This window comes from Cricetulus griseus, chromosome X, assembly GCF_003668045.3.
Source record: "Cricetulus griseus strain 17A/GY chromosome X, alternate assembly CriGri-PICRH-1.0, whole genome shotgun sequence".
NCBI lineage: Eukaryota > Metazoa > Chordata > Mammalia > Rodentia > Cricetidae > Cricetulus > Cricetulus griseus.
Window position 1 is genome coordinate 64948874 of NC_048604.1, and position 26093 is coordinate 64974966.

Consider the following 26093-nt stretch of genomic DNA (forward strand, 5'->3'; position numbering starts at 1 on the left):
TCAGTTACAAAGTGAAGCCCCTGTTTAAAACAAGATCAACTCTCCCTTAGAAATTCAGATTTAAGAAAATTGAACAAAATTGAAGATGCATTTCAAGGTCATTTATGTTTGTAGATTCTAGTTGCCCTTTTAACTGGCGTATCTGCTTTAGGAGCAGGTCAGGCATATATTCTCCATCTGTACTCAAATCTGGGCTTCTCTCAATTACAGCCTGGGATTTACTGGCACATCTTACTTAATCTTCCTTAGTGTAGCATGCGACTGTAAACTCTTTCCTGATCCTTAAAATGTACACTTTTATATTTTAGTTTATAAGTAATGAATAGTATATGTCAGCATACTAGCTTATATCAAATTAAAGCTACATTTGAACTAAAGGAAGTTTTAGTTATTGTTAGTTTATTATATATTACACTAAAATCTGCTTTCTTGCATTCTAATTTCAGTACCCATCTAAATTTTTATTCCATGTACCTTTTATTTCTGTTTATCCTGATATCTGCCTGCTCTTTGACTTTTACCAACTATAGAACTATCTCAAGGCAGCACACAGATTCATTTTGGTCAAATAATTTAGAATAACTCTTCATAGTGTAATTCTTTTAATTTGATGACAAATTAAGATGGTAAGCTTTCTTGAACAGATGAGCTCTGTCATGAATGGAACAACACAGCTAGGGATTCTTTGTGGCAGCAAATGATCTTGAAAATCTAGCATTTCATATTAACCGGTAACTAGATTTATCTGTAAGTTTCATGTTGACCAAATTTTCTTTATCTGTAAAATGTTCCTTCTTTTTTTTTTTTTTTTTTTTACAAAGGGAACCATGGAAGATAAGATTTATGATCGACAGGTAACAAAGCAGTCACTATCTTTCCGAGTTGTTGATCAACAGCAGGTTGAACGTCATTTTACCATGAATGAGCTTACTGAACTTTATACTTTTGAGCCAGACTTACTAGATGACCCTAACTCAGAAAAGAAGAAGAAAAGGGATACCCCCATGCTGCCAAAGGTATGTGTAGTCTGATTATTAGGTTAACTAACAAACCAAGTGCCAACAGGGACCAAGGAAATTCAACTACTACAATGAAAGTGAGACTTCTGTTTAAGGCTGTGTGTACTTCATACCTTTTCAGAGACTAAATTTATATTTTTTTAACTTTAATCTATATGATCATAAATGAAAGGATGCTTGATTGCTTCTCCATATAACACAAAGAAGATAGTATTTCTGAAAAGCATGCTTTATGCCAAATAACATTCCCACCCCCACCCCTGCAGAAAGAAATCTGAGGAGAAACTTGAATGGAAATCATTAAGACTATATTTTCCCAAGCTTCAAATTGAGGGCATATATATATTTGACTAACTATTAATAAGTTAGCTGTCTGTTCTCTAACCTTCTTTTCTGTTATAGAGCAATTAGGAATCAGCAAATAGGTATGTGAAAAATTGCCCATCATCACTAGTCAGTATAGAACAGGGAACAGAAAATCAAAAGCATAATGAGATATTAACTCATACCTGTTAAGGTGGCTGTTATCAAAGGAATAAAAAGTAGTAAGTATTGGTGAAAATGTGGACAAAGGGAGCCCTGTGCACTTTTGGTAAGAGTGTAAATTAGTGCAGTATGGAGGATCTTTTAAAAAAAATTATATATATATATATATATATATATATATATATAATATATATATATATATATATACACACACACACACACACACAAGTTTGGATATTGAGCTATCTGAAATCACATGTTTGTGTTTATTGCAGTATTAGTCACAGTAGCTAAGACATGAATCTAAATGTTCATCAGCAGGTGAGTGGGTAAATAGAGTGGGATGAAGCTTTTAGAAGCAATGGGTATGGTTATGGCATTGATTCTAGTCATACTTTCTTTCATGGGTGTGTCCATGTCTGCAAACTCCCTGAGTTAAATACATTAACTATGCGCAGCTTTTTGTTTGCTAAAAGAAATTATGGAGATGTAGATATAAATTAATAAGAATTTTGACTTAGTCTGTATAGTTCGTAAAAACTTTTAAATATTCTTACATATTACATTCATGGGTTAGTGAATGAATTTTTTCAGTTGGTCAGTAATGCATTGAATTAGCACTATAATTTACATTTCTTCACTATACATTTATACTATCTATGCCCTATCACACACCTATAAGATATGAATGATCTTTTATCCATCTATTTTAAAAAGTATCAGCAAGCTAGGCGCGTTGGTACACAACTGGAATTCCAACACTAGGCAGGCAGAGGTAGGAGGATGGGGTGTTTGAGGCCAAGGTCTGCTTAGTGAGTTCTAGAGCACCCTATCTTACTTCTTTCTTCAAAAAGAATCAGCAAATAAAAAAAATAGTATCTCATTGGGAAAGGGCCCCAAGAGATCATGTAGTGATTGGCCTCTTGTATGAGAAACTGGATCAGAGCTGGTAAGTGGTAAAACCATGGCTTTATCTACATGTATTTTCTGGTACATTGTCTCACTATGTAGTCTATGTTGTCTTCATAGTTGCTATACTCCTGCCTCAGCCTCCTGAGTAATGGAATGTAATTATAGGGTTTTAAAATATTTTTAATGTTTGTATGTTCACACACACACACACACACACACACACACACACACACACACACACACACACACGTTTCCTAATGAGTAAAACTTGAATTTAAAGTTCCCTAACACTGCATTTGGTAAAGAACTTTTTTTCTCCCTTGCTTTGTAAAATAATATATTTGGACATAATGGGAATCCTAAAGTGCAGATCCCTATTCTGCCTGTACCAGCATTTAATTACATGTGTGGCGCTGTGGCAGCCATTGGTATAGGTGCGGCTATGATCTTTCGTGCATAAGTACAGCATGCCAGTCCTTAGAAACCTATTCTGCATTCTGTTCTTTGCTGCCTGCATTGTTTTACCGAGGCTGTGTTTATGTGTGTGTAAATATTTTTGGTTGTTGGATGTTTGAGACAGGGTTTCCCTGTGTAGCCCTGGCTGTCCTGGAACTCACTCTGTAGACCAGGCTGGCCTCAAACTCACAGAGATTCGCCTGCCTCTGAGATGAAAAGGTGTGCACCATCACTGCCCAACTTTGTTTTGTTTTCATATGACATTCTTTGAATTCCTTCTTATCTTGCCTCTACATCCCAAATATTGCGATTAAGGCTTATGCTTCTGTGTCTGTCTTGAAAGAGTTTTGTTTTTGTGACAACTTCAAATTTCTTGAGCAATAGTTTCAGGGCACTTGTGTGTTTAAAATAACCATTTTTCTATGACTTTTAACAAACTTTAATAAAAAGTATCATTTTAGTTTTTATGTTAGGAAACACTGTATTAATGTTTTCCCTTCATTATGTTACAGAGTGAATTTTATTTGTGAGAGTTGAGAGCTACACAAGCAGTCTATTGCTGAGCATTCTCAGCCCTTAGCTTTTTCATTGTGTGTGTGCTTAAAAGATTCAACTTGTGTTGTCATTGGTTAGGTCTTGTTTAGCCTGCTATACTATTGAGATTTTGTGGGCACAGCTTCCCTGTCCTATATGAAAGACACGTTTTCTCAGCAACATCCTTGTCTTCTGGCTCTTATAATCTTTCTACCCACTCTTCCCCAATGTTCCCTGAGCCTTAGATACAAGGCTCATCTCTAGATGAGAACTGCAGGCAGTTTGTGACTTCTGAGAGAAGAATAAATGTTCCCAAGGGATGAGCCCACTAATTGGTTATCCGACACCAGATGGTCAGTCCTAAAACCTATACATATGAACAACCCTAAATGGACTCAGCAGGTTGTTCTTATGTATTTATATTTATGTATACATGTAGCAATAACAATTGAAGGTAGAATAGGAAAAGTATAGAAATAAAACAAGAAAGTAAAAGGGGATCTGGGAAGTGTAGAAGGGATGGGTATGAGTGGCAGGGTATGATAATAGAGTATTGAAGATCTTCAAAGTATATTAGATACATGTATGAAATGTCATAATGAAATCCATTATGTTGTACAATTAATAAATGGTAATAAACATGAAAAAATCTGGTAGAAAATAAATGCTGTCTAATTGCTACAGGCCATCCAGAATAAAATCACATAGACTATACTAGAAAGTCAGAATGGACAGAGTTACACTTTTTCACTTACAGATTTAAGATAGTTTGTTCTTTAACCCTTTCCTTTGCCATAAAGCAGAAAAGGAAAGGGAATATTGATGACTATATTAACACAGATATTTCAAACCTCTTAAAGTTCTTCAGTGAAGAAAAATAAGCATTGATTTCTCAAGGGTTGTAATCTCTAAACAATGTGTTCTGAGTGTCTCCCAGCAACTGAAAAGCTGTAGTGTTGTTTTCCTTTTTAAGATGAAGAATCCAGGTCTGGTGGTACAGGCCTACAGTTCAAACTACTCAGGAGCCTCAACTTAGTGATCCCTTATCTCAGAATAAGAGAAAACAAAATGAAGAACTAGGTCTGTAGCTCAGAGGTATAGTTCTTGCCACCTAGCATACACATGGCTCTAGGTTCAAAACCCAGAATAGAAAATTAAAAAATAGGAAAGATAAACCGAGGCTGGGTGAAATGGTGTCACTTCCCCATGTTTCTTCATCTATTTTGTGTTGAAGCTGGCCTTCAGATCTGGTCTGCTGAGCCCCAGTGCAGCTGGTTTTCTCTCTTTCTCTGCGGGGGATTGAACTCTTAGGACCTTACGTATGCTAAGCAGGCTCTGTACTACTGACCTACCCTGTAAGTCTGTGAGTTTATACTCTTAATTTTGTACTTTATTGTAGTCTCTCACCCCTCAAAAATGACAAAGTTACCAAATTCTGAAAATTCAATGACGTTTTCAGGATGTTTTTTGTTTTGTTTTGAGACAATGTTTCCCTTTGTAGCTTTGGCTATCCTGAACTAGTTATGTAGGTAAGGCTGGCCTCATACTCAGAGATATGTCTGCCTAAGCCTCCTGAGTGCTGGGATTAAAGGTGTGCGCCACCACACCTGATTTAGTATGCTTTATTTTAACAAATGAAGATTTTAGGATTTAGAGTATTTTCACGGACAATAATTTCATGTGCTGATACTAAGATTCTATAATGAGGGGCTGGGTAGTGGTGGTATACGGCTTTAGTCCCAGCACTGGGGAGGCAGAACCAGGCGGATCTCTGTGAGCCTGGTCTACAGAGTGAGTTCCAGAACAGCCTCCAAAGCCACAGAGAAACCCTGTCTCGAACTCCCCCCCCCAAGAAAAGTCTATAATGAAGTCATTAAGCTTATGGCTTGTGAAATTTAAATTCTTCTTCATATGTATGTAAATTTGTAAGGTTCACAAAGGTTTATTTCATGCATAATAATTATCTCAAGAAACTGGGGTTTAGAGAGTTTGTGTAGCCAATAGGGTTATAGCTAAAACTTGAAGCATGTTTTCATAATTGTATTTGCTATAGCACAGAAGTGGTGCAGGGCTGACACTGTGACGAAATGAGATCAGGTGGGTCAAAACAGCAGGAACTCAAGCCCTCATCCCCTTTCAAGTAGAGCACCTTTGCTTTTATATACTTTTAAGTATTAGTCTTCAGTATAAGCTTACTAAGTCTTTTTTATTTTGTCTTAAGTGAACAGAATAAATGTCCTGGGTTATATATTAGAAATCTATACAGGCATATAAAAGAACTATTCAGTTCTTTGCCAAAGTTAGCGTGAGGACTTGCTTGGAGAAGGCTTGAAGAAATGTTGAAAATAGAAGTGAGTGCTAAGACCTCAAGGAGAACAGGAAAAGAAATATGCATGAAATAGTATAAATTAGAGGAGTCTGAAGAAATAAAATCATCATACTGTAAGGTTACAGTGGCAGTTTAAAGTAGGTTTGGGAAGAGAAGAAAAAAGCACTCCTAGGCAAATGGGAATTGTGATCATAGTACTTAGATTAGGAATCATATTATGGCTGTAGAATCTATTAAATTTTAAACAGAAATACTTTTCATCTTAGAAAAATAATTTTGTGTATCAGTGTGGAAGATGAACTGGAAAAAATAAAATGGATATTAAGAAGCTTGTTAGGATACTATTAAGATGATGTAGGTGAGAGGTAATAGCAGGTCTAAAAAGCAAGGTGGTGTCAGTGGGGTAGGTACAGTATAGTTACTCAATAAATGTTGCATTTGTTTCTTAGGCTTGTACTTAAAAGTTCATTTCATCATGCCAGTACTTTGATAGTATGTTATTTTGACATTTGCAGTGAAAAATTTCTTGTCATTTGAACATGCTTTTATTAAAGATATATCAATATAATATTATTACAGTAAAATCGTGGCCATGGTACCTTTTATCTGTAATTTTTTGTTATTCTTAAGTTTTAATTTGTGTGTGTGTGTGTGTGTGTGTGTGTGTGTGTGTGTGTGTGTGTGTGTGTCTTTTGAAATAGGGTTTCTTTGTGTAGCCCTTGCATCCTGGCACTCGGTCTATAGACTGTGTTGGCCTCGAACTCACAGAGATCTGCCTGCCTCTGCCTCCCAAGTGCTGGGATTAAAGGCATGTGCCACCACCTCCAGACTCCATACAATATATTTTGATCATGCTTTCTTCCTTCCCCCAACACCCAGGTCCTACCCACCAAACTTTATGTTCTTTCTCTCTTTAGTTTTGATCTGACATTTTCCCCTCCTTGATTTTGGCTTTCCTTTTTGGGTATTTTCTTATTGTTAATTTTTAAGACCACTAAAAATGATGTGTCTTCATTTTTTGTTAAATTTATTCATTTATTTTGAAACAAGAAAAATGATATATCTTCATCCTTTTCCCTAACTAGTACTATCCAAATAGTTATTAAGTAGCATACCTTTTTATAAAAAATATTTTTTCCTAAAAGTACTTAATTTTTATTTTCCTGATGTGATTATGTGTCTTTCTGCCTTATCACATTCTCTTTACTGCATAATTTTATTCTTGTGTTTCTGTTATTGTTTAATTGTACTTTTCAACTTTCTAATTAGATTTGATGTCTCAGACTTAGTTTATTAGTCACTTGAATGGTTTGGTTTCTTAATTTTATAGCTCTTTAAAGGCAAGAACTCCATTCTTCCATTGGTGTCTTCCATAGGAGAAATGTAACACTGGGCACTTTGATCCTTACTGATCTACTGTTGTTGAAAAGTGTCCTTATAGATGATTGAGTGCTTAGACTCACTCTGCTAGTCACTCAGGGTAGATTTCTGAGAGGAAGATAATTGATTAGTTTTACCTTGTATCTGGTTTTGTTGGGGTCTTTTTGTGCGGCTGGGATTGAACCCAGGGCTTTGCACATGCTCCACACTTGCTTTACTGCTAAGCCACACACCAGCCCTTTATATTACATCTTCAGTTCTTTTCTTAATCTGCCACATTAGTCAGCTTCATTCACCACCATGTCACATTACTTATATTTCCTTATATTGGCACACAGAATTCTTGTTGTTGAAAATTATATTTTTTTCTTTTAGTGAGCTAATTTTGGGATCTTCTGAATCATGTCTCCTAAATGTGTATATTCATTTCTTTTTGTTCTTTTGGTTTTTTGATATATGGTCTTGCGGTATAACTTAGACTCATCTTGAACTCACTACGTAGCTCAGGCTGTCCTTGAACACTTGGCAGTCCTCCTGCTTCAGCATCCTAAAGGCTGGGATTACAGGTTTGAATTATAATACCCAGCTCTTTTAGTTAGGATTTCTATTGCATTGATAAAACACCAGACCAAAAGCAATTTGAGGAGAAAAGGGTTTATTTGGCTTACAAGTTTAGTAGTCCATTATCAGGGGAAGTCAAGGCAGAGACTGAGATGCAGGAACTGAAACAGCAACTGTGGAGAAGTGGTGCTTACTAGCTTGCTCCCCCTGATCTTCTCAATTTGTTTTCTTATATACCATAGACCACTTGCCCAGGAGTGACACCACCCACAGTGGGCTGGTCCTTCCCATATCAATCATTAACCAAGAAAATGCCCTACAGACTTGTCTATAGACCAGTCTAATGGAGGGCTTTTCTCTATTAATAATAGATTCCTTGTTCCAGATAACTTCAGCTTGAGTCAAGTTGGAAAAAAAGACCAACTGGGATACTAGCTTCAGTCCATCCTTTTATAATGTTCTTCAGTCATTGTAAACCTTCACCAAATTTACAAATTGGCCAAAACAGGCTCTTAGTCATAATAGAGTTGGTGACTGATTCTCAACTATTTGTTTCTTAAATAGTAATATCTCACCTTTGTTAACATTTATGTAAATTTTCTTTGGGAAAATGCTTTTTCTGGCAATAAGCTTATAGATTGCATGCATAGATTCAGTGATAAAATCTTGGCCAGGGCCACATTTCATAATACGCCTAAGTAGGTGTTTTGTTCCTCTTAAGTACAGTGTACACAACCTAAGTTCCGTACCCTTTATTAAGAAAACAAAAGCCAGTAAAACTGGCATAGAATCATTTTTGCACTTCCCTTTTTCAGCACTGTACCACTTCTGTCTCTTTAACTGTGGACTGCATGTTGGTAATTATAGGGAAGACAAAATGGGGATTTAAGCTAAAGTACCCTAAGTGAGGCTTTAGGTTGGCTTTCTCCACCCTGATTTTGTGTACAATTTTCTCTCCTACTCTTTAGACCTTTATTCAAGCTTTAATACCTCAAAGCATAGTTTACTGAACAGAGATGTTATTGTACAGTTTATTAGCCAGCATATGATAATGTAAGGTTTTAACTTTGTCGTCCCTAACACTAGAGACAACATTAAAGTAAGTTGACATAAAGCATGGGATAGCTAATCAGCTTATTTTGGAAACTTCCTCTGAGCTTGAACACATTTACTTTTGAGACATAAGAACCACATGGTGGCACATGAGCCCAATTTTTCTGGCTTCTAAGAAGCCAAGTTTCTAATTGAAATATGAAGTTTAATGCCATTTGCTTCTCTGCCTCTTGTTATACGTTTAGTCTTTTTTGTTTTATAAAACAAAGTTTAATATTATTAACCCATATACATTAGCTGGTACAAAAGGGCTTAGTTATCTGAGTAAGAATAGAATAGTAGAAGATGCAACAATGTTAAGAGGAATTATTTCAGTTCTACTATTACTTTGTAGGTTATTAAAGTCTCTTGTTTGGTGTTTGTTAGGATAGTTGATGCTAAGTAGAAGGAAGGTTTGGGTCTTTTCCTTATTCTAGGTCATCTGCTAAACACCCTTTGGAAGTAAGTCTGTTTTTTCCTCTAACTTTTAAGGTGGCAGGCACAACACCACAGTATAAGAGTGGGCAACTTACAGGAGTTGGTTCTCTCCTTTTACCATGTGGGGTCCCCACATGGATTGAATGGCAAGTACCTTTACTTACTGAGCCATATCACTACCCCCTGTGTTTGTTTTGAGACAGTCTCACTCTGTAGTTGAGACTGGCATGGAACTTACTATGTAACCTAGGCTGGCCTAAATTCATAGCGTTCCTCCTGTCTTAGCCTTGAAAGTGCTGAGATGGCAGAAATGAATTACCACATCTGGCTCTTAGGAAATAGTCTTAAGCAAGTCACATAAGCTTTGTGGACCTCACTGTGCTCGAGACAGTAACACTATTTATCCTTCACAGATCTCTCTCTCTCTCTCTCTCTTCTCTCTCTCTCTCTCTCCTCTCTCTTCTCTCTCTCTCTCTCTCACACACACACACACACACACACACACACACACACACACACGCGCACATACACATTGCCTCACATGTGGTAACTGCACCAATATTCACTACTAGTTTTCATTCCATAGTTGTGATAGTGTTGCCGTTTTGCTAAGTTCATTTCTTTGTGTAGCTTTGGAGCCTGTCCTGAAACTCACTCTTGAAATCACAGAGATCTACCTGTCTCTACCTCTTGAGTGCTAGGATTAAAGGTGTGTGCCACCTTCATCTGGCTGGACTCCCTCCCTCCCCTCCCTCCCTCCCTCCCCGTATGCCTGCAGGCCAGAAGAGGGCACCAAATCTCATTACAGATGGTTGTGAGCCACCATGTGGTTTCTAGGAACTGAACTCTAGATCTTTGGAAGACCAGGCAGTTCTCTTAACCGCTGAGCCATCTCTCCAGCCCGAGTTAAATTCTTGAAAAATCATCACATGAGGTCTTTATCCTTATAAGGTTGACATATGAATGAAAACATTTAGGGGCCGAAGGAAATAACCTTAGCTACACTGTAGAAGAAACATGTATTGAAGGCTTGGGTTTCCTTGGAGATGAGTTGTATCAGTTGGCAGAATAATAACATTAATTACTAAATACTGATAATCACTTCCAATGAAGCTAGTATGCAGTTGCCAAAAAATGAATACCTTTTCCAGTAACTTAAGATTTTCTTTCCTCCTTTCTTAGATAACACAGGAGAATTATTATCTTCTAGCCATCTGATGGTTCTGTAGTATGTGTGTTTGGGTTTTTAGAATATCTGATTTAATAGAAAATCTCAGTTTTCAATTATCTCTGTAGTATTTTTTTTAATAGAAAAAACACTTCTGGTATCTTCCTATACACTACATAAAATATACTTGCTATTAGTGCTTTATAGTGCTACCTTGTGTCTTTTTTTTTTTAAACACAAGAAAAACTATTAAGAGGCCAATGCCACTGAGTCTTTCTTTAGGTTATAGAGACCTTGGTGCCAGTGATACCTCCAGATAGCATATTCCCAAACTTTGGCAAGCTACACTGCCTTAGAAATTATTGCCAGTGGAAATTACATCATATATAATGTATCCTTGCTGGCCAGAGTGTTTTGCAAGATTCCAATGGGGAAGGATTGAGCTGGACTTCTAAAATTGTTTCCTTATGAGGAGTTTGAGCCACTACAAATATTTACTACTTGCTAAGCCTAGTGATGCATGCCTGTGATCCCAGCTGCTTGAGAGGCTGAGGCAGGATGGTCATAAGTTCAAGGCCCATGCTGGTTCATTACATCCATAATGTGGGTGTAATAATACATGCTTCATAGGGATATGAACATTGAGTATTCCATGTGAAGTTATTAGGATAGTGCTGCCATACAGATGTACATTCTGTTCAGCTCAAAAAATTCTATGGTGGGGTGACTTGGGTTCCCATCTCAAATTTAGAACACTATGCTATTTTGATATTGGACTAAGTATACTGACCCACTCTTTTAAAGATCAAGCTATCCCAATATTCTGTTTGACAGTCTGGTGTTTTGGCTTCTTTACTGTAAAGAAAGTGTAGAAAAACTTCATTAATTTTCCAAATCTTGTCTTTTTTGAGATAGGATCTTACTATTTAGCCCTGGTTCACCTGGAACTTGCTGTATAGACAAGGCTGACTTTTAGCTCACAGAGATCTGCCTATCCCTGCCTCCCAAGTGCTAGGATTAAAGATGTATACCAAAGCACCTGCCTTATGGAAATTTTCAATCCAGAAAAATATAATATCCACAAAGCATTATGTAGATCTGTCAATTGTCAGTATTTTGCTATATTTTAGTGAAACATTTTTCGTCACAAGCATTGTGGTTTATGATTTGTAAAGGTGAAATGGCTTAGTCTGGAAAGTGCCTCCCCTGCAAGTATAAGGACCTGACTTCAGATCCCTAGCACTCAATTAAAAGTTAGGCATGGCGGAACATATCCTTAACCCCCAGTGCTGGCAGAGGGGTGGAGATAGAGGAATCTCTGGAGCTCATTGACTAGCCAGTCTAGTCAGATCAGTGAGCTCCAGTTCAGTGAGAGATCTTGTTTCCAGAAATATGATAGAAAGCAGTCGGGAAGACACTTAATGTCAACTATTGGGCAATACGACTTAAGCATTCATCTCCAAAGCAGTATTTCTTATATAATACCCATACTATAAATGAATAACTTAATTCCCTAATGTTATCCAATATCCAATGATGTATTTATATGTAGCCAGTTGTCTCTGAATGTCTTATAGCTACTTTGTTAATATCAAGATACACTCAAGTCTCTCATACTACATTTGGTTATAGAGACTTTTGCTATACCTTTCTTTTTCATTGTGTGCAGTCTCAGTTGCCCATTCTGTGGTTATTTCCTGGTGTGGTTTGAGGTGTGTGTGTGTGTGTGTGTGTGTGTGTGTGTGTGTGTGTGTGTGCATGAGAGACAGACAGACAGACACAGCTAGATTTCCTTTTATCCCAAAAACTTTATTTTAATTTTAGATGTGTGCACGTGTGTGTACACCCATGGAAGCCAGAGGCATCTCATCCCCTGAAGCTGGAGTTGCAGGTTGTTGTGAGCTACCTGATGTGGGTTCTGGGAATAAAACTTAGGTACTTTGGAAGAGCAATATATGCTCTTAGCCACTGAGCTATCTCAGTAGCTCCCAGCTAAATTTCTTAATTATATGTATGTATACATGTAATAGATAGTATTCTTAAGACAGGTTTGATTATTCTTTCTTTAGAAGCTATATGTTTATAATTTTCTTGGAAATGGTGTTAGAAAAACTGATAAATAATACCAGTGGAGTTTTCCTAGTAGCTTACCAAAAGAAGAAAGTACTTTGAAGAGAACAGTTCAGTTCTTTCTGATACTACAGATGGAGATATGATCCTGTCTGAACCATTGCGGATATCAATACAAAAGTAATTGGTTAACTGGGTCCTGTGTCAAGCTTCATATGTGGCGTTGCACGTAATACTGTTGTAAAATAGCTACTGACTAGGTTCACCCTATACACTCCAAAACTGAGGCTTAAGAGAAGTAATGTGCTCAGACATAAAGCTAGAGTAAGTGGGAGAAACTAGAATTGAAATGCACTTAATGGCCTTCGATCTGCACTGTCTAGTACAAGATCCATAGGCTACATATGGCTATTTATACTAAAATTTAAAACTTCAGTTCTTGGCCAGGCGGTGGTGGTGCACACCTTTTCTCCAGCACTCAGGAAGCAGAGGCAAGAAGATCTCTGTGACTTCGAGACCAGACTGGTCTATAGAGCAAGTTCCAGGACAGCCAAGGCTACATAGAAAAACTGTGTCTGAAAAATCAAAAACAAATAAAAAATGTTTAGTTCTTCAGAACTACTACTACGGTTTACACTTGTGTGATCATGTGTATGTTTCATTTAAATCCTGCCATAACTTCCATCTGAAAATCAGAAAGCTAACACAGGTTTTCTGTTATGAAATGGGTTGTTACACAATTTTATGTTGGTATTAGTATTTTGAGCAGTTTAGTTATGGAGTTTTAGTCTATTAAAGTGAAAAGCCTACGAAGCATTTTCCTTTTGCATTCCTAGGAGTTGAGTACACAGCTAGCCAGTTGTCAGCCCCTTAGGATCAGCCCTTCATTGACATAGGGATTTCAATAGCATAGTTTCTCTGTGTTAATAGAGTCGTTACTATTCAAATCTGGGTTCTTAACACGATAGAGGAAGAAGAGTGACAGAAGCTGAAGCTGTGCCCCTTTTAGGGGAACTTCTAGATTCAGCTACTAGATTGGCTAATGGCTAAGCTTTTGTACAACATTTATTATTTTGGACCCATAAAAGAACAGTTACAGAAGAGGTTTATTTGTTCAATATAAGAATTACTGGATGGCTTTGTTCCTATCTTTTAAATGTTTATATCCTTTTTATCATTTACTTGTCTTCTGATGTTTTCATTCCTATTCTGTATGTGTTGTCACACATCTATTTTGGCTTAGAGAGTACTAATGTTTGCAAAAACAAACAGTTGCTCATGGGAACTACAAGATTGTTTAGGGTGAAAATGATTTCCCATTTAGATCCTACTTGGAAAACTGTAGTCTCTAGAACAACTGTGGTCATATGAAATCTACCATGACAGCTCTCCATCTCACAGTGGCATGTAGCACATGTAATCATTATAACCTGATAACCAATTTTTGAGTTTTAAATAGTTTAAATACTAAATATAGTGTCTAGCTCTATAAATATTAAAGAAGAAAACCATTTTTATTAAATATAGTTTTTGCCTTCTAATGTCAGCTTGGCAGATGTGCCATTTCTTTCAGTGGAAGTGACAAGTTCTATGGTTGTCATTAATTCTCACTAATACTCTGAAAATCTGGGCCTGTTTCTAGTGTTCTTTAGCAAAGGCTAGATGCTCCAGACACAAAAGTCTACTATGATGTTCTGTCAGCTCTCTAGTTACTCATTGCATACACTACAGTTTTTCTCCCACTACAGTCTGGGGGAAGAAACTGACTTCAAATGTGAAGGAAAAGCTTTTGCACTGTGATTATTAAATTTCTTCACTAAAATGCTAGACATTTTCAAGTAATAAAAGGGACTTTTTCATAGCCTTTTGAGTGGGTCATATGGCAGTTAAGTATTCTAGTGACCTTTTATTTCCAGATATTATAAAACTCAAATTCAAAGTGATAGTAAGCAAAATATTTTTGAAATGTGGCAAACCTCCTACCCTACCCCCCAGGCTAAGCCTTGATTATTTTTTAACAATTTTATTTTCAAGGTTAGATTTCAGAATTAATTAGATGGGAATTTTTGTCAACTTGCCAGATACTTTAAACTTCTGAATAAATTAGCTTAAACTTTTAATTTATCATTAATTTTATTTTATTAATTGAACTAGTCATTTTTAAACCTTAAAAAATTTAGGTGGTTAGCTGAAATACAGACCATGCATTTTTCAGCTTGTAGGCTTTTTAAAGCAAACTTATATAAGCAAAAATAAAGTTTAAACAAAGAAAAGTAAAGGTACACATTTGGATGTAATTTAAACCTCATTTTGATGACTGTTGGCTTGGTGATTATAGATTCTGTTCCAGTATTGTTTTCAATAATAGTGTTACTATAGCAACTAATATAAATGCTGCTTTAAAGGGGAAAACAAAAACCTTTCCACTGATTGTATCTTACATGGGATGAGAACTGTAACTTTCATAGTTTATTCTGGATTTGCAAAACTGTTTTTCTTGAAGTAATCTGGGATCTTGTTACAAATACTTTTTGGCCCTCTTAATCTCATCATTCGTTTCCTATATTGATTGAATGCTGCAATTAATTTAAAAGCCAAAGATGTGGGAACAGTGTCTGCTTTCCTAATTCTGAACTATATTAGTTTCCTTTTTTAAGGCAACTGCTTAATTTGTAAAGTAGAGAGAGGGGGTAGTATATGCACAAATTTGTGTGTGTGTGAATGCTCATCTAACCAGAGGCCAACACTTTCTATCTTGATTTATTTTTTGAGATAGGGTTTCTTGCTGAATCTGGAGCTCGTAGATTTGACTAAGCTAGCTGACTTTAGAACCCCAGAGTTCCTCCTCTCTCTTCCTCCTCAGCTCTGGGTTTACAGGCATGTATGGCCATGCCCAGCTTTATGTGTATACTGGAGATCCAAACTCAGACTCTTGTGCTTTGCCAACTGAGCCATCTCCTCAGAGTCTTAAAATGGTGGTTGTGGCACACAGACTTGTTTAAGGACTAGACTATAATCAATGTATGAGGAAATTATTAAAATATATCCACTAATTCATTTCATTGCAGGTGTCATAATAATCAACACAGGAAAATTTTAATGTCTTAAAATAATTTACATAAGTGAATGAATAGTGGATAATGTTTTTCTGCATAATGTGGTGGTTCTCAACCTTCCCAATGCTGTGATCCTTTAATACAGTTTCTCATGTTGTGGTAACCCCCACCACCACCATAGAATTCTTTTCCTTGCTACTTGAGAACTGCAATTTTACTGCTGTTATGAATCATTCTGCAGTATTTTTGGAGATAGAAGTTTGCCCAGGGGTTGTCACCTACAGGTTGAGAACAACTGATATAAGTTCTATACACCCATGAAAAACAATGGTTTATGTTCTGTGTAAAATGATGTCTACACAAAGACAGCAAGAGAGAAAAGTAGGTTTCAACTAAATATAATGCATTCCCATTTTTATGCAAAGCTGTATGTAAAATAAGTGGAGGAATATATAATATGTTACTGATAGCTGTCCCCAGGTTGTATAGTTAGATATCAATGTTACTTTCATTAATTTATTTGAAAAGGGAGGCTATCACATTCACTAGAAACAATGTAAAGGAGAGTTTCTGTTGTGGTTTTGAGGTTTCGCTTGATAGAATGAGGAAGGCACTATGTTAGTAAGGCTACAAAACTTATTAATGGTAGAAATCAAAGTAATGTGAACTTTTCCTGTGATGTACTGGCATTTCAGTTGGCTGTGGATCAAAAGGAACATTATTGCCTGGGCAAAGGCTGAATTGTCACCATTACTTGACCTTAATTAGGTGATCATGTTTCATTTTTTAAATAATTTTTCTTTTTCGAAAGATTTATTTTATGTATATGAGTGTTCTATCCACATGTATACCTTTTATGCCAGAAGGGGGCCCCAGATCCCATTAGAGATGGATGTGAGCCACCATGTGCTTGCTTGGAATTGAACTCAGGACCTAGAAGAGTAGCAAATGCTCTAAACCACTGAGCCATCTCTCTAATATGTTTCATTTTGATAGAATAAATCTTGAATCTGGAATGAAAATGATAAAATAGTGCATATCAGCTCCAGTGTGAACATGAACTAATCTTTGACAAGTTCCCACTGAGTCTGATAAGATGGCTCTGCAATTGAACACTGGCTTTTTTCCCAAGGCACCTGAGTTCCCAGCAGTCACACAGCATGACTACAACCATCTGTAATCCAATTCCAGTTAATTCATGCCCTCTTCTGGCCTCTGGGTACTAGGCACATTCATGGCACACACACATGCACACAGGCAAAACATCCATATACATAAAGTAAAAATAAATCTTTAAAATTAAAAAAATAAAATTAACCTGTACTTGTTAAGGAAAAGAATACTCAAATGTTAAAAGTTACAAATGTTAAAAGTAAAGAAAAATGAAAGACCTCATTATGTTTCTCCCTTGCTAAAGTTCTTCAAGTGATTATGTCTTTTATCTAAAAATGTAGATCTAGGAAATGGAGCCATGCCTCATGAAAATAAGCATTCTCGGCAATGCGATATAATAATAATTACTGGATAAGAGTTGGGAAATTCAGTTGCTAGTCCCAGCTAGTCCCTTGTGTAATTGGAAAAGTAACTTGCTGGGTCCTCAGTTTCCCCTAATTTCAAGTCAGTAAGTTTGGGCTTTGAAATTATAGAATGCTAAGGACTATCCTGATTAAACTCGCTGATGACTAAGGCATTTTTACTGTGTGTGTACACATGTATTTCTGGGAAGGCTTCTGTCCTTCACAGTAAATAAGTAATGTCTGAATTGAGAAATAGGACACCACTCAATTGACATGTTTATTATTTTATTTTTATTATTTTTTTATTTAAATTAAAAACCATCTTACTTTACATACCAATCCCAATTCAAGGTCATCCTTTGCTCCATAACAAGTTAGAGGTCAGCTCTCTTTTTAAAAATCTCTAAATATGCTAAGTTATGAATGCAATTCTGATGTGAGGTCTGTTTTCTAGGTAATTTATAGCATACATTGGAAATAAGAAAAGCAGTCAATTTCTACTCTTAACAGTTTAGAACTATGAAGATATGATATAGAGGGAGAAGTAATTATGATTTCACCCCCAAAACAGGATACCATACTTGCAGAACTTCTTCAGATACATAAAGAACACATTGTAGGATATCATGAACATGATTCTCTTTTGGACCACAAAGAAGAAGAGGAGCTAACTGAAGAAGAAAGAAAAGCAGCTTGGGCTGAATATGAAGCAGAAAAGAAGGTATTTATTTAGAATGCTTTTTCAATGGAGCTGTTCAGGGCAAAAGGAGAAGCTTAGAGTGACTGTGATTCGAGTCCATTATCTGCATGTATGCCATAGTGAACTTTGTTATATTTTTTATTATTTTTATTTTAAATTTATTTACTTATATTTTCTGCACATTGATGTTTTTGCCATAGGTGTCAGGTCCCCTGGGCCTGGAGTTACAGACAATTGTGAGCTGCCATGTGGTTGCTGGGAACTGAACCTGGGTCCTCTGGAAGAGCAGTTAATGCTCTTAACCACTAAGCCATATCTGCAGCACTAACTTTGTTATTTTATAACATCATGATCTGCTAATAACTAAACATTCTTTTGGAACTAGGTACAGTGTCTCTAGTCCCAGATGCTTGAAAGAATGAGACAGGGGAATTATTTGAGCTCAGCAATTAAAGACTGGTCTGGGCAACAAATTATATACAAGCCAAATACAAATTTTTGTTGTTTCTTGTTTTTTTTTGGGGGGGGGGGTTGTTTTTGTTGTTGTTGTTTCTTTGAGACAGGGTTTCTCTGTGTAGCCTTGTCCTGGAACTCACTCTGTAGACCAGGCTGGCCTTGAATGCACAGAGATCCACCTGCCTCTGTCTCTGAGTGCTGGGATAAAAGGCATGCACCAACCATGCCCAGCTTAGTTTCTGTTTTTATGCTAGTCATTGGACAGAGCAATGAAGAAGAGAGGGGTCACATTTGAAGGAAGACACATTAATGTAGTTGGTCCTCAGGTATAGGCTCCCCAGTTAGGTATCTCAACTTATGATGTTTGGCTATATTTGGTAATGAATTAGTGAGAAGAAAGCAGTTTATATTTAAAAAATAAACTAACAGCACTGTGCATTTAATGTCATCTCCACCAGCAACTTTATTTAAAATAATTTATGTCTGTTTTAAACAGCAGCCCACTTGAACAAAACTGTGACTGAGTATGGAAACCTTATCCTAATACCTGAATCCTTTTCAAACTCCTAACTCATTGTACCAAACTTCTTTAACATTAGTATGACGTTAGCAGTCTCATCAGAATTCCCTCAGTCTGTGGGAATACCAAAAAAAAGAATACACCTTTAGGGGTTAAACCTTTCCATGTAATAAGATCTTAATTTTGAGTAAAAAGGGTGTTTTGTTTGTGTGTGGAAGAGTGTTAATAATTTCCTAGATCTGAGAAAGTAGATTCTTTACTAAACCAGTAGGTTATGTAGAATTTCAAGTTTTTTAATCACAATGTGAAAAGTGCATAACTTTGTTTTGTTTTGTTTTAGGGACTGACCATGCGTTTCAACATACCAACTGGGACCAATTTACCCCCTGTCACTTTCAGCTCTCAAACTCCTTATATTCCTTTTAATTTGGGAGCCCTGTCAGCAATGAGTAATCAACAGCTGGAGGTGAGTTTTAAAGGACAAAAGTGAATTAAAGGCAATTCCAACTGCCTTGTTGCAGGTTACCAATGCATGAATATCACATTCTCTAAAAGATTACCCTGAATAGACAAAAAAAAATTCTTTTATTTGTTGACCTTTTTGACCAACCTAATATAGTAAAATGGAGTTTGTGCACAGCACAAAGGAATCAATCCTTGAATTAATGTAGTTTGAATTATTTTAATTAAGGAACAATAGGGCAGCTGAATGGCTAGGGAAATAGCACTTTGATCACTTATGAAATACCTGGAAAAAACAAAGTACTTAATGTTTGAAAGTAGGTCAAATGCATACATGAGTTTACAAGCAATGTAGAGGTGCCATTAGGTGCACACTACTGTCCGACATTATGATGTTTGTGATTTAAAATGAGAATAAAATATTAAGTAAATGGGAACTATTAGATTATATTATACCAATAGTTTAATAATTTAATTGAATTTGTGGTTTCATTTTTAAAATTTACTCAATAAGCTTATTTAAATTAATTGGTTCAATAAACCCCAAACTTGTACCTTCCTAAAATGTTTCTGCATCATTCAGGGTTTTTTTGTTTGTTTTTGGTTTTTTTTTTTTTATTTTGGTATTGTTTGTTTTATGAGACAGGGTCTTTCTTCAAAGCCCCAACTATCCTGGAATTCACTGTGTAGACAAGGCTGTCCTTGAACTCCCAGAGATCCACCTGCCTCTTCATCATTGAGTTTTGTTTTCACTTTTAGATGCTGAATTTTGCTGTTCCCTTCAGTTGTTTAGGTTTTCAATCAAGTACTATGAATTGGCAAGAGGAGTGATCTGTATACTTTAAAGCTATACTGCCCTTCTGTCCTATATAGCTTATTTTTTCATCCTTCTAGGACCTTATTAATCAAGGAAGAGAAAAAGTTGTAGAAGCAACGAACAGTGTGACAGCCGTGAGGATCCAGCCTCTTGAAGACATCATTTCAACTGTAGTAAGCAAATTGACAACTGACTTATTATCAACGTCTAATTTATGTTTACCTCACATCATTTGTTTTAACTTTTGTTCACTTTGCTACTTTCAGTGGGGGGAAAAATCATGTAATCCTTATAATTTGATTCTAAAAGTACTAATAAGCTGGATAACAGTCTCAAACTGCAATTTATCTATTTTGAATAAATGTTGACTTAAGAGAAAAATGGGTAAAATACAAGAATTGAAGCCATCAAGAATAGAAATATATGCATTGTTTGTCTGAATACATTTTAAATGTACCATTTATATAAATTAAATCCAAGTAGTATTTATTCTAGAGCAAGTCAACACATACACAACAGTGGACAATGTAGTACCCTGTTTTCCTAACATTGGTTTCTTTAGAAATGAGAAAAGGAAAGTGAATGGGGTTAAAAACGTGACTGTATTTAAGTAACTTAGTTACTCAGTGTGTAGTTATAAGGAGTAAATAGAAATGTCTTTCTTTTAGTGGAAAGAAAACATGAATCTCTCTGAGGCCCAAGTACAAGCACTAGCATTAAGTAGACAAGCCAGCCAGGAGCTTGACGTGAAACGAAGAGAAGCAATCTACAATGATGTATTGACAAAGCAGCAGATGGTAAGAACTCCTGTCTCCAGGCTCTGTTGGATTTTCTTCAGTTTGTAATGAGTTGATATGACTGTAATAACTATCCAGGATGAATGGTCATTGGTTTTTCTCAAGTTTTGCTTAAAAAACAAACAAACTAGTAGTTTTAAGAGATACTTGACCTAGAGAGTGACACCAGACTGTTCTCCTGGATGTTTTTATAGGATCTATTTCTTTAGAATTTTATTTTTTAACTATTCTGGACATTTAGAACTGTCTTAAGACTTTTGCTTCTTCTGTCGCTTTCTAATATCTTCTAAAACTAGACATTTCAGTGTATTTGTTTGGAGACTGGAAGTGGTGTCCTGAATGATGTATAGGCTCCTGCTAAATTGTCTGAATCTTCCAAAGGATACCATATTCTATGATCCCTGGTCATCTTTCCCAACACTGTCTTGACACCAGAGAATCAATTTCTGTGGCATGAGTTTTACTTAGAAAGCAATGTGGAATTTTGGTTTTAAGTTATCTTAGGGAATTTGAGACCTTCAGGTAGGAATTATTCCTACTGCAAATGCTTTTCCCCCTTGGTGTTTGTCTGTCCTCATGCAAAATATTTAAGAGAATGACAAAGAAAGGGGAGTCGACAAAAGTTCTGTAACTAATACTTAAGACTAATCACAGTGCAGGACAGGTTGCTATGGCAACTAACCTATATGCTGCCTGCAATACAATAGTCAAGTCATTAAGAGAATTAAGTCCTAAATGGTGTTACTAACTGGTTTCTACAGTAATGGTTTTGTGAATACCATCAAATTAGTAATGGTGATAACAATAATGTGTTTTCCTTTTGGTATGGTACTCCCTTAACAAATTGATTTTTAACTCAAAACTTGATACTTGCCTCTTTGAGGCAGGACGTACGTGTGTGTGTGTGTGTGTGTGTGTGTGTGTGTGTGTGGTGTGTGTGTGTGTGTGTGTGTGTGTGTCTGTCTGTCTGTCTGTCTGTCTGTCTGTCTGTCTGTCTGTCTGTCTTGCTTGCTTGTTAAATTTTTAAAGAAAAAGAGGAGGGTGGTGCAAGATGAGACTTATTAACCAATTTATTATAGGCCCGGCAGAGTAGGGAGACTAAGAGAGAAGAGAAACAGGGGTAATGGCTGGTTGCCATAGAGAGGCAGAGAAAGCACGTAGCTGGGAGAAGAGCAGAGCAGGAGTGAGCAGAGAGAGCGTGAAGCAGGAAAGTTGGAACTTTTAAAGAAAAGACTGTGTATGCGCACTAAGGTTCCACACATGCCCAGAATCCTCACGCAGGCCGTAATGCGTGGCGGGTGACGTAGTGATGATGTAGCACGTTTTCCTGCACATGCCCTGACTGTTGTTAGGGGGCGGGGTCTGTCTCTTAAAGAGGTAGAGTGGATCAGCATTAAAGCCTGAAACTTTCACCACTCCCTTTTCTCTCTGCAGTTAATCAGCTGTGTGCAACGCATACTTATGAACAGAAGGCTCCAGCAGCAGTACAGTCAGCAGCAACAGCAACAAATGACTTATCAGCAAGCAACACTGAGTCACCTCATGATGCCAAAGCCTCCAAATTTAATCATGACTCCTTCTAACTACCAGCAGATTGATATGAGAGGAATGTATCAGTCAGTGGCTGCTGGTATGCAGCCACCACCCTTACAACGTGCACCACCCCCAATGAGAAGCAAAAATCCAGGACCTTCCCCAGGGAAATCAATGTGATTTTGCACTAAAAGCTTAAAGGATTATTAAAATCATAGAAAGATCTTTTATTTTTTTAGGAATCAATGACTTAACAGAACTCAACTGTATAAATAGTTTGGACCCCTTAAATGCCAATCTTCCATATTAGTTTTCAATTTTTTTAAATAGGGCATACCATTTCTCTCTGACATTTGTCAGTGATGTTGCCTACAATCTTCTTACACACATTGAGTACAGAAGATATTTCAAATTGTTTTCAGTGAAAACAAATCCTTCCATAACAGTAACAGCTCCACAGATTTCCTCTCGAAATTTTTATGCCTGCTTTTAGCAACCATAAAATTGTCATAAAATTATTGAATTTAGAAATTAATAAAGATTTATATATTCGCTCTTTACATATAAAAACACACAGCTGAGTTCTTAGAGTTGATTCCTCAAGTTCTAAAAATACTTTTGTACTTAATCCATTTCTTGATTAGAGTGATTGAAATGGTCTGATGTTCTTTTGACCGAAGTCTGAAACTGGGCTCCTGCTATATTATCTCTGTGATTAAAAGTTAGATCTAAGGGTTATCTTAGACACAGAAGCGTGTGCAATATTCTTAAATACTACTAAAGTTGGAGGAGCCTTGGAGTTAGCATTGTATAAACAGCCTTAAGTACAGTTGAATACAAGGAAATTCCTTTTTCTTATTTAGTCTTTCTGCCATTTTTTATTTTCAGTTGTATGTGCTGAAATAATTACTGGTAAGATTTCAGGGTTGTGGGTTATTTTCTGCACACGAGTTTCTTGTCTCCTGGCACTAATGGAAACACATCTGTCAGCCATTGTGCCAGTGCTGGTGCTTCATCCTGTTGCTGGCAGTGGGATGCAAACTAAGAAAATCAAGTTAGAACAATTGAAGAGGTTAGCGCTGAAGTTGTGGTATTAGGCTCACACCCTGTTTTATAAACATCAAAATGGCAGAACCGTTGCTGACTTTAAGTTCACATGAGGAATGTGCTTTAACAGTCCCCAGTACTGTCAGTATTGCAAAATAATTCCTCTTAAAGATTAGGATCACTGGCTTCTATGCTCTTCTTTATGCTAATCACCATGCTTTTTTTTCCCAGTTCCTTTACATTTTATTTTAGTAACGTGTTTTGAAGTTTGATATTTTTCCAGTATTGATCTCTGGGGTGATTTTTTTTGCATAAATTTAGTTCACCCAATTCTTAAAGGTTTCTTACTAGAAAATCATTTAATTTCTTTTTCTAGATCCAGGTTTATGAAAAGTGATATATAATTTTATCATGTTCAATTTTATTGCTTGAGTTTCTTCAATAAAAAGATTGTGTTTGACTGTGGGAGTCAACTCATCATGGCAATACCATTTATGAAACCATGATGTAACAAGTAGTAGAAATAGCTAAAGAAAAGCTGGGCATCTCTCTGGACTTGATTGAATTGAACTTGAGCTAAAATTGAACATGGTTTAGTTGTTTAGATAATAGAAGATTTCCACTTTTATCCTGGAAGGACTACTGGCTAAAACATCCACACACTGTTTGTGATGAATATGTGAGGTTTGGTGTCTCCACCTTCCCGGAATGAAACACACTAATGAACTCCTGTATTTGAATATCAAGTTCATTCCAATGGAAGGGGGGCAGGTGTGTGTTTACTTTGGAAGAAATAAAAGAAGCAAGATTTATGAGATAAATATTTGAAAGTATGCTCTGGCCAACTGTTATCGTAATACTTTAAAACTGATTTATTAGACCTCGGAATTTTCAACATGGTCTAATTATTTACTCAAAGACATAGATGTGAAAATTTTAGGCAACCTTCTAATCTGTTTTCACAATGGATGAAGCTATAACTTAAAGAATAGTAATTAGAAGGACTAATTGGAAATCAGAGTTTGAAATAAATCTTGGACCACTTTGCATACACTCTTCTCACTTGACATTTTAGCAACATGATGTATGTACTTTGAGTATAACGTCAACTTTTAACAAATATTTAAAGACAAAAATCACATAAGATACTAAAAAGCTCATTTTTATATTTGTTTTAGATGTTTTAAATAGTTGCAATGGCTTAAAATGACGATTTAAAATGTTGCTTGTAATACAGTTTTGCCTGCTAAATTCTCCACATTTTGTAACCTGTTTTATTTCTTTGGGTGTAAAGCGTTTTGGCCTAGAATTGTGATATTGTATGTTTTGTCCCAGTTGTATAGTAATGTTTCAGTCCATCATCCAGCTTTGGCTGCTGAAATCATACAGCTGTGAAGATTTGCCTTGGTTTCTGTTAGACTGCTCTTCAGTTATGTATTGAGTATCTTAAGTACTGTAGAAAAGATGTCACTTCTTCCTTTAAGGCTGTTTTGTAATATATATAAGGACTGGAATTGTGTTTTTAAAGAAAAGCATTCAAGTATGACAATATACTATCTGTGTTTTCACCATTCAAAGTGCTGTTTAGTAGTTGAAACTTAAACTATTTAATGTCATTTAATAAAGTGACCAAAATGTGTTGTGCTCTTTCTTGCATTTTCACAGCTTTGAAAAAATCTGTGCACATATTGTTTCATAGAAAATGTATAGCTTTTTGATGTCCTGTTTAATGGTGGTTCTTTTGCACATTTAGTTGTTTACTATTTGGGAGGTCAAGAAGTTTGGTTTTTGAATCTGTTATATACTAAATTCTGTAAAAGGAGATCTCTAACCTCAAAAATAATTTACATACCAGGAAGCCTTGTGTGTGTTGTTTCAGTTTTGATTGTCTCTGTGTAATCCAGCACCATTCCCTGCTTCTGACATAGATGCCATTCATTTAAGTCTAACAGGGCCCTACCCACCCTTGTTTTGGGTGCTTACTGCCCACAAGTCCAAGCAGCTGCATGGAAACCATAGTACCTCGCCCTAAAAAAAGTGAAACAGTTTGTAGACAATCTGAGCATTGCCTGCTCCACCCCCTTTTTTGTATGAATTCAGTTTCTTCCAGACAAAACTTTAAATGCAAGTACTTACTTGTCCTAGTAACCAGGGTTTCCTTAGAAGAAGGTACCACATGTTTGTGGTTCTTTGAGTAAATAGGTTAGTTCTTTTACATCTTTATTTCATTCAAAGTTATATTCAGGTCATTACCAATCTAGTATCACCTAACTGGTCTCAAGTAACTTTTGACTGTCTCAAAGTCAAATCTGTCCTTAGAGAAATAAATCCACCATTTCCCCTCCACCCACTAAGTCTGTAATGGAGCCAATCCCAGAAGGCTTACCAGGTTAAAGAAATATTTTCATCTGTGCTCAAGTGTGCACACACAGGGACACATACACAACTACGTACGTAAATAAGCGTGATCTAAAATTTCTAAAAATGCTATGCTTATTATCTGCCAAGTAATTAAACTCAGTTATCATTAGTGTTAGATCTAAGAATGCAATAGTACCTCACTCCAAGAGTGTCTGTCCCTAGGGTAGGCACTGCCACAATATTCTCATATATAAAACCCTCTCTGGAATGACCTGTCTGACACTAGTCCTCAGCTAAGGGAATCACCTTGTAGAGGGTGATTGTGTGTTAGTGACCAATTCATTTGTCAAGAGGGCATATAAATAGAAGCCTCTATTAAGAC

General features: G+C 36.3%; 1 protein-coding gene across 12 annotated transcripts in view; it reads left to right on the forward strand.

Annotated features, from left to right (window-relative positions):
• Atrx (ATRX chromatin remodeler) overlaps positions 1-25208 on the forward strand; it is a 141492-nt gene extending 116284 nt beyond the window's left edge. For 11 of the 12 annotated variants that reach the window (XM_027432904.1, XM_035450023.1, XM_027432908.2 and 8 more), the window contains 6 exons: positions 822-1016; positions 17590-17739; positions 19035-19160; positions 20051-20146; positions 20642-20770; positions 22205-25208. In XM_027432904.1, coding sequence (XP_027288705.1) covers positions 822-1016; positions 17590-17739; positions 19035-19160; positions 20051-20146; positions 20642-20770; positions 22205-22483 — 975 coding nt within the window. In that variant the 3' untranslated portion in view covers positions 22484-25208. The remainder of the gene's footprint in view (positions 1-821; positions 1017-17589; positions 17740-19034; positions 19161-20050; positions 20147-20641; positions 20771-22204) is intronic. The other variant, XM_027432905.2, reaches the window with a different exon arrangement.
• The last annotated feature ends 885 nt before the right edge of the window (positions 25209-26093 follow it).